The 9,835-nt window shown below is 42.4% G+C and overlaps 1 protein-coding gene across 1 annotated transcript; it reads left to right on the top strand.

Moving 5' to 3' along the window:
- Positions 1–2,181: 2,181 nt before the first annotated feature.
- On the top strand, positions 2,182–8,103 carry RAB39B (RAB39B, member RAS oncogene family). Its single transcript, XM_043570431.1, has 2 exons — positions 2,182–2,622; positions 5,191–8,103. Exons 1-2 carry the CDS (start codon positions 2,408–2,410, stop codon positions 5,615–5,617), a joined length of 642 nt encoding a protein of 213 aa, XP_043426366.1. The 5' UTR covers positions 2,182–2,407; the 3' UTR covers positions 5,618–8,103.
- Positions 8,104–9,835: the final 1,732 nt, after the last annotated feature.

Here is a 9,835-nt window from a genome sequence, read left to right as displayed (position 1 = left end):
AGCAGAGATAATACCTATCTTTCTCAAGCTGTTCCAGAAAATAGATACGGAAGGAAAACTTACAGACCCATTCTGTGAAGCCAGCATTACTTTTATTTCTAAACAAGACAGGGACCCAGCAAAAGAAGAGAACTACAGGCCAATATCCCCGATGAATATGGATGCAAACATTCTCAACAAGATATTAGCAAATAGAATTCAACAGCATATGAAAATAATTATTTACCATGATCAAGTGGGATTCATTCCTGGGATGCAGGGCTGGTCCAATATTTGCAAATCAGTCAATGTGATACATCACATGAATAAAATAAAAGAAAAGAACCATATGATCCTGTCAATCGATGCAGAAAAAGTGTTTGACAAAATACAGAATCCTTTCTTAATAAAAGCCCTCAAGAAAGTTGGGATAGAAGGAACATAACTGAACATCATAAAAGCTATTTATGAAAAGCCCACAGCCAATATCATCCTCAATGGGGAAAAATTGAGAGTTTTCCCCCTGAGATCAGGAACACGATTTATAATAGCTAAAATGTGGAAACATCCCAAATGTTTATGTGGCATATCCACATGGTGGAATATTAGTCATAAAAATGAACGTGGATAAACCTCTAAAACCTGTTAAGTGAAAGAAGCCAGTTATAAAAGTCTACATATTCTGTAATTTCATTTATATGAAATGCCCAGAATAAGGAAATCTATTTAGTGAGAAAGTAGATTAGTGTTTGCCGAGTGCCGGGGGGGGGGGGGGGGGGGGGGGGGGTGGGGGTGGGGAAGGATGATAGAGGGGTGATTTGTTTTTGAGGTGATGAAAATATTTTGCTTTATTAATGTTTACTTATTTATTTTGAGAGAGAGAGCACGCGCATGTGGGGGAGCGTCAGAGAGAGAGGGAGAGAGAAAGGATCTCAAGAAGCTTCCATGCAAAGCCGGATCCTGCCATCATGAGATCATGACCTCAGTTGAAATCAAGAGTAGGCCGCTTAACCAACTGAGCCACTCAGGTGCCCCGGGATGAAAATATTTTTTTATGTTTATTTATTTTTGACAGAGAGAGAGAGAACGAGCAAGGGAGGTGCAGAGAAAGAGACACAGAATCTGAACCAGGCTCCAGTCTCCAAGCTGTCAGCACACAGCCTGACGAGGGGCTTGAACCCACAAACCGTGAGATCATGACTTGAGCCAAAGTTGGATGCATAAGTGACTGAGCCACCCAGATGACCCTGAAAATATTTTCAAATTGATTGTGGTGATAGTTGCATAAGTTTGTGCCTAGGCTAAAAAGCATTGGACTGTGCACTTCAAATGAGCGAATTGTATGGTGTGTGAATTATATACCAATAAAGCTGTTTTTTAATTGAGTAAGGCAATGATAAGGGATTGCATTAAAAAAAAAAAAGAGCAAAAGATTTGAAGAGGCAATTCCCAGAAGAGGAAATGCAAATGGTCAATGCACATGAAATGGTATTGACCTCATTAGTACCAGGGAAATGTAAAATAAAACAAAGATCACCTTTTTATTTAACTACATCAGACTGGCAAGAATTTGGAAAGAATACAACATGATGCTTGAAAAAAGGCGAAGAAATGGTTTTTTCACACATCGCTAAGTAGAATTTAAATTAATAAACGTTTTTGCAAGGTATAATGTCCATATCCATTACATTTAAAATACTCCTACTCTTTCACTTCGTGTTCCCTTTTGAAAGACTCTATGTCCTAGGAATAACGCATGTGACTATACTTAGAATCCCTATTGCAGCATTGTCATGCAAAAAGCAAATGCCAGGGTAATGGCCCAGTTTGATCCAATTTTTGTAAAATCAAACAGCAAAAAAAAAAAAAAAATTATGTGCATGTATATTTGCATGGAAGAATATATCCCAAGCTGTTAATATCTTGGGTGGGGGGAGGGGGGTGTCAGATAATGATGGACCTGCCTTTTGTGTACATCCTTGCATTGTTTTGTTAGTTTTAATGAAAAAGGCATTACTTTCGGGTTTTGACGATGAAGGAAAAAAATTAAGAAGAGGAGGTGGGTGGAGGAATTAGAAAAGAAAGGAAGGAGCTATTTTTGCGGCTGTTTCTGTGTGCGCTCCTTTTACAGATAGTGCGGCAGGCCCGGGCGTCGCGTCTACGCGCGGGATTACAGTAACTTGGTTGTCAGTGATGAGTCAGAGTGCGTGGTGCTGATGCTGCTGCCATTTCATCACCTCTGCGAGCGCAGCATCCATTCCTTCGCTCTCCTTGCGCCTGGGCCTACCTCGCCTCGGGCTCCCAGGCCAGCGATGTGCTCGTGGCCGATCTAGATCCGGACCAAGCCACGCTCTCCGAGGCCTCGGCTGGGCGCCCCTCTCGCCGCCCAAGGCCGGCCCGGGCCAAGGAGACCTGCTGATCCCCGGCTATGGAGGCCATCTGGCTATACCAGTTCCGGCTCATTGTCATCGGGGATTCCACGGTGGGCAAATCCTGTCTGATCCGCCGCTTCACCGAGGGCCGCTTTGCCCAGGTTTCGGACCCCACCGTGGGGGTGGATTTTTTCTCCCGTCTGGTGGAGATCGAGCCAGGAAAACGCATCAAGCTCCAGATCTGGGATACCGCGGGTCAAGAGAGGTTCAGGTGGGAGCGCAGCCGGGGCCGCGAGCAGTGGGAGGGTCTTCGGGGCTTGCACAACCCCTGGGAAAAGAGGACTTCCTGGTCCTGGTCGCGGCCCCTTAGGGACGATACCGAGCATCTGGGGATTTCTGCTCAAGCCCACCTTCAGCTACCTGGGAGTTCAGTGCGGGGAAAGAAGCGCCTTGGCCGGGAAGGCCGGGCAATGATACGTATTGCTTCCATCACAATTCCACCGATGTGCCCCTTGCTGGCTAACAAACTAGCTGGAATTGATCACTGAAATTTATCAATCTCAGTCCTTATACTACATACTTTCAAACATGTTCCCAGGTCCACCTAACATAACTGACAGATATAGATAGGTGGTATATAGCGACAGCTACATATAGACCTAGACATAGATATAGATTTATAGAGAAACACACACATAATTACATGAAATAGATACTGATCATTGATTCCTGCTTGCCACCAGCACACATTCAGTGATTATCCACTGCATGCCAGGCGCTGGGCTTGTTTCTGGGGAAACAGCCCAAGGAAACACACAAGAGGATGCCTTGTAAACAAAACAGACACAGGCCCTTCCCTCTTAGAACTTCCGTGCTGGCATAGTGGGAGGAAACACATAATTAGCAATGATACAAGAGTGTCCTGTTCATATTTGTATGCTCACTGCCTACTATAATGCTTCACATATAATGAGTAATCAATGAACAGGTGTAATTTTCTGTCACAACCCTTTGTTTTCCCTTTGGAATATGTATCATGTGTAATTATATGTGTGAACACAGAGAAGGCTACCTGGAGAAGATGAGGCCGTGATGAGTAGGAGTAGCCCAGCAGAGACAGGAAAAGCCCCGGGGGGAGAAAACAGTGTACACAGAAAACTTGGAGAGAACAATTTGAGCTAAAGTCACATAAAGCAGCAGGAACTGGACCAACAAAGGACTAAATAGCGTTTATGCATTTTCAAATATGTTTATGATTATTTGTTTATTTATTGAACACTAATTCCACACAGAAAATACTGGTTAGGTAGTTGAAGAAGAGGAGATGCAAGAGTTCACTACAAACTTGAGTTGTCCCCACCCCCAACCCCGCAATTCCACAAACTATAAGTGAAGAAAGGTGTCTTTTATATATTTATTGCAATCTCTGTATGAACAGCCTTTTCATATCCACTGCCTATTATTTATTGGGTGATCTTCATTTGTAAGAGTCCTTTATAGATTATTAATCCTCCTCTGTCATGTACATTGTGAAACATCTTCCTAGCTTGTCATTTGTCTTTTAACTTTAAGAACATTTTTTGATGTATGGAAGGTTTTAATTTTTATGTAGCCTCATGTTGTGTTTGGAAAGGGCTTTGTTACAGCTTCCTCATTGATTTCCTGAACCAAGTTGTTCACAGATGAAAACCTTTGTTCATGTTGAATTTTCTGATTACACCTACCATTCTCCTTTAAACATAAGGGAATCAGAAATGCTTTCCATATCCAAGGCTTATTTGCTTGGTTGAACTCATTCGTAGCATTTGTCCTTATCATCATCTAGCTTGGACTTTAATTCCCTGGATGATGTCTGTTCTCTTATCACTGGGCCATTTGTACTAAGCCTTAAGCTACTGAGTCACTCATTGTTTATCTTTTTTTTTTTTATCCAAGGAGACAGAAAACCTAAAACTAGACGTAGATCAAAAAGCACAGTACTTTCAAGCAAGCAACTGTCGAGACAAAAATAGTTTGACACCCTCTAATAAGCTCTAATATGCTCTAAGCAAAGTACCATAACGTATGCAAGTCAACAAGTTAAAATATAGGCACCTCCTCCTGTTTAAGAAGCACAGCACATGTATAATAGGTTTTAGAGATATTGTAATTACATCGCTTTAAATAAATTGTCACTTTAAGGGGAAGTTTTGGCTCTTTAAGCAGTTTTTCACAGTGGTAGCTCCTGAGTCAGCCTCTCTGAAATGTGTCAGGACCTTTGCAGACCATTCTTCTTTTTCCCATTCCCACATAGCCTAAGAGATAAAAAACAAAATGCATTTCTCCTCAGAGATGCACATAGCAGTAAGAAGTGGGAAAAATGGGGCCTATTGTAATATACCTCTATATACTTATAAACATGTACTGTTGACTCTCATAAAATCATGTTTAATCTTTTCAAATCCTGTTTCAACTACGACAGTTTGTAATGAGCTCTCCAGGTCAGAGAACACTTTAGCATTCGTTATTTCATTTTGCTACATAATAACCTGTGGCTTAGGTATCCCATTTTGCCACGGTGGGAGAGTGGGCTGTGGTTCTACCTGAACTGAGGGGAAATGCCTGTAAGGCCATGAGCATTCATTTCTAGAAGATGCCATCTCAAAGTTTTGGCCAATTGAAAATTCATGTAGTATTATTACACAATGACATCTGCATTCCATTGTTTAAGAAAAGAGAAAATCATTCTTACTAAAGGACTGTGTCTGTAACGAGACACGCTAGAATACACCATCTGAGTTCATTGAAGGACAGGAGTTTGGGCACGGCCTTTATTCTTTACTTCTTTCTTGTGTTTTAGATCCATCACTCGCGCCTACTACAGGAACTCAGTAGGTGGCCTTCTCTTATTTGACATTACCAACCGCAGGTCCTTCCAGAATGTCCATGAGTGGTTAGAAGAGACCAAAGTACACGTTCAGCCCTACCAAATTGTATTTGTTCTGGTGGGTCACAAGTGTGACCTGGATACACAGAGGCAAGTGACTCGCCACGAGGCAGAGAAACTGGCTGCTGCGTACGGCATGAAGTACATTGAAACGTCAGCCCGAGATGCCATTAACGTGGAGAAAGCCTTCACAGACCTGACAAGAGACATCTATGAGCTGGTTAAAAGGGGGGATATTACCATCCAGGAGGGATGGGAAGGAGTGAAGAGTGGATTTGTGCCAAATGTGGTTCACTCTTCAGAAGAGGTTGTCAAGTCAGAGAGGAGATGTTTGTGCTAGTCAGCCCTTTTATTTCCAAAACGGCTCTCCCACCTGAACTTAAAAGTAATGAAAATGAAGAGAATCCTTGCGTGACTGAAGAGAACTCAGCCTCCATTTTACATACAAGGGAGCCTCCTTCTCCAGGGGTCTTGGACAGGCCGTGGAGTAGATGTGGGAGCCTGGGTGCTGGGAGTGCGGGACTCATTTCGGCGACTGTTTGTGGCCTGTTGTGAGTGGACCACATGTCAAGGGGCTGAGGTTTGGGGAGCTGGGCCCAGAAAAATACAACCACAGACAGGACAGCTATTTCTTGGTATTTCAGCTCATTCATAGGTCACAAACATAAATCTGTAAAGGGGAAAAAAGTATCACATTGGAAACAATAAGCCAAACTAAAAAAGACTACGAGATCAACTTAATCAGTGAGAATATCCTACACCAAGCGTGTGTGCTGGGTTGGGTGCGAGGGTACAATTAGCTTCCAAACAGCTTGTCTGTAAAATGAGGGGCACGGACCAGCTATTTACTAAGACCGTTTCGAGGCCTGTTGTTCTAGTAAAAATGCCGTGTGTGTGAAGAGGGAAGCCATTATATGTATTGCTTTTACCACATTCCAGAAAATGTACACCCTTACGATGGAATAACCAATTGTGTGAAAGAAATTGTGCCGTGCAAATTACCATATAAGTAGAAGAAAGGAACCCTGTAACCCATGCCATGCCCTCTTCCCTCAGCCCCCCAGCCCAGATCATGCCCGGGGTTTCTCTGCAGGGGCAGCTGCTGCCTCAAAAGTGCACAACCTGCCTGTCCCTTCAGGTTCCTGGCGACAACAGTACAGGGACTGCCTCTGCAAAGAGCCCCGAGGCAGACATTTGCTCAGCAAGAGGCACCACCGGCACCCTCACAAACACTTCACCGTCACTTGAATTCACAGCAGGCCTCTGAGATTTTCTTCCCCATTTTACAAAAGAGTAAAACTAAGAAGCAGGAGCCTCTCTCTGCCAGGGTGAAGGTCTCCTGACTCCTAGTTCTTGTTCCTGCTGTCGGGTGAATGAACCGTTATTAATTTGTTTACTTTGGAAGAGCTATGACTGTAAATAAATGTTCTCGACATGTTAGGGTGTTTCCTTATTGCTTACGACTCAGCTGTCATCCTGAGTGAACCTGGGGATGAAACGAAGGTAAAGCCATTTCAGGTATTACTGACAAGTAGGCTTTAAATGAGTGAGTAATTGCACAACTAAAAACACATTAAAACTGTGTGCGCTACAAGCGTTCTTATCACTGAAACACAGTGGACATGTTAGCGAAAAGAACCAAATGCAGCAATGGGGAGTGGGATGGGGGGTAAACACTCAGCTCACAATGACCTTGGCTACCTGTTTGCCACATACTACACGGGGTTCTTGTCTACCCTAGAGAGTCAGCTCCTAATTCTCAGGTGAGCAGACGTCTAACTGCATCAGAAAACTGAAATGGTTGGCTTAAGGTTCCATTACCTTCTTGAAGAGAGGTCATGCTTTAAATTATTTTTCAGATTGTAGCCAGCTGAGCTAGGCAAAAGCCATACTTTTCACAGTAAGAAAACAATTCTGAGTAGTCAGGTTTCTCATATCCATTCTGACAGGAAAGCCTGACAATGGTAAATTGCTTTGAGATATAATACTGAACTTCGGTGTGAATGTGACTGAATCTGAAAGTTCGGGAATTTGCTTCAGCCACAAAGAAGAAGCCAAATAACGAGAATTATGGAGACAAACCACCTTGGACCAACCTGCAGCATCGACTACAAGTGAAGCTCTCATCCTGTCTACATTCATTTCACATGACCTGGCCTGGGCGGAGTGATTAAGTGGCCAGCTTTGTGGTTTTAGAAGGCAAATAAAAGATGGTGAACAGGATTAACACAAAATTTCATCAACTACTATGTTTAATTGTATCAAGAAGATTCTGAAAGCAAGATTATCCAGTAGATAAATGAGTTTTTTCAGTGGCTTCTGTCAGTTCAAAAAAAAAGATAGAAACAAAACTTCTTTATGGTTTTCTTGTCTAAGACACTATATGTATACTTTTTCCATTCCTTGCATTTTTTAAGGGCAGGTTTAAAAATACTCAGCATAGGATCCAGCAAAGGTGGCTGAGCTTAATTGCTTAAACGAGTTCTAGAAACTTTAAAAATCATTTTAGTAGAATTCAGTGCTGTTGTCACTGCAATAAGTGGGTTTTAGAAACTGAGTGTGAAAAAATCAGGTGTTAATACAATACTAAGGATAAAGCTTTAGAAGCTATTTTACTACATAGGTAAAGAAAAGATCAACTAACTTGTAACAAAGACCACAACTGCATGTTGGACTGGATTGTCTCATATTCCAGAATAAAATGTACTGTATACTTTTCCTCACTTTGTTGTGCATTGTAATGAAATGTGGAAAAATGTTTTCTTTAGCTGTATGTGAATGAGAATTTGCTTGTATTTAGTAAAATGGTTGATTATGTGACTGTGAGATTCCAAGTGTGTGTTGTAGCTGTTTCCAGAGTCTGTCACCACAGTAGTAACCATTGTAGGTTATCCGTTATGTATGACATATACTATGCAAAAGAGTCTTCACTGGTATCTCAAAGCCAGAAAAAGAATATGAGTTTTGAAAGTTATGTAATCATCATGTTGAAAGTCACAGAGACCTCACTACAGCCTGAGAATCCCATGACACCAGCTAGCTGTTTACAACTATTGTCATCCCTGGAAAGTCTTCTTTTCCACAGGCTAAATTGTCTCAGCTGTTTTGAGTCCTACTCTATGATATTCGTTTTGTGCCAGGATCACTTGGAGTGTGGGGCCCAGATTGGAACACAAAAGTTCAGAACACTACCTGCGGTTGATAGTGCATATTTAGGGGAGGGGAAAAAAGGGAAAGATGTTTGATTCTGAGTCTGGGCATAGGAAGGCTGAATTATGCACAGCTTTATCATTTTTATAGTCATGAGTGAAGGAAGGAGGAGGGAAGGTAGAAAGGAAAAACCAACAATGCAACAGCATTTCATATAGTTAACATCCCATTCTCCTTAAAACACTCCTTATAATGCCAGGGTCTGATCATCTTTTCTTTGGTTAATTCCTTTGGTGACCTTATTCTGTCCCGTGTCTGTAAATACCACGTTATAAGCCAATGAGTCCTGAATGTAGATCTCCAGCTTGTCTCTTTCCCATGGACTCCAGACCTTTATAAATAGCTGCCGACCCAGCACATCCACTTGAATGTCTATCAGGCATCAGAAATGTAACATGTCCCAGACCAAGCTCCTAATCTTCCTCCCCAAATGTATTCTTCCCATAGCCTTTCCTTCCTCAGTAAATGGCAACTTTGTCTTTCTGTGTACTTTTGCCAAAAACCTTGGAGTCATCCTTGACTCCTCTCTTTCATAGTCCACATGGGATCTATCTGGCTAGGCTGGCTCTACCTTAAAAGTAACCAGAATCAGACTCAGGTGAAGGTGTTGAAACGTTCTTCAAATGCACCAAGCACATTCACACCTCAGGGCCTTTGTACTTGCTCTTTACTGTATCTGGAATTCTCTTTCCTGAGATGACTGCCTGGATTTCTCCCTCACCCCCATCAAGTTCTGAAACCAACAGCCTCCAAAATCTGCAAGCAGCTTCCTGATTCTCGAGAAGATGTAGCTCCAGAAGTTGTCCCTGACAGCTCAATGTAGCATGTAACTCCTTAGTCTTCCCTGGAGAACAACAGAGTTTCGGTATACAATAAAGGGCAGAGAAACTTGGGAGGAGAGAATGGAAAACCTGGAGAGTGTAGCTTCACAGGAAGGAGTGGACAGTAGTATCACAATGCAGCAGTGGATTCAGAAAGCTAATGACTAAAATATGTCCATAAGATTCAAGGGAGCCGGAAGTCACGAGCGACCTTTGTCAGCACAGTGCTGGTGGAATGATTTCTGCCTATACCATGGCCCTTAGGGCGTTGTTCTCAGTTCTGTTGGAAGTCCAACTCTTTCCTTTTCTTTTTTTTTTTTTTCCAGTTCTTTTCCTTGCTCTCCATGTTCTCCTCTCCCTAGACAATCTTACCTTTGCTCGTGACTTCAGTTATTGTTTTGGCATTGAGGACTCCCCGATGGAGGACTCCAGCCCATTCTTTTGAGCGTTATACCAATACAGCCAACTCGCCCACTGAACACATGCACAAATTCCTCATACTCAACATATCCAGTATGAAACCAGCA

The sequence above is a fragment of the Prionailurus bengalensis genome, chromosome X (genome assembly GCF_016509475.1).
Source record: "Prionailurus bengalensis isolate Pbe53 chromosome X, Fcat_Pben_1.1_paternal_pri, whole genome shotgun sequence".
In the NCBI taxonomy this organism is placed as follows: Eukaryota; Metazoa; Chordata; class Mammalia; order Carnivora; family Felidae; genus Prionailurus; species Prionailurus bengalensis.
This window is presented reverse-complemented; position numbering and strand designations above follow the sequence as displayed.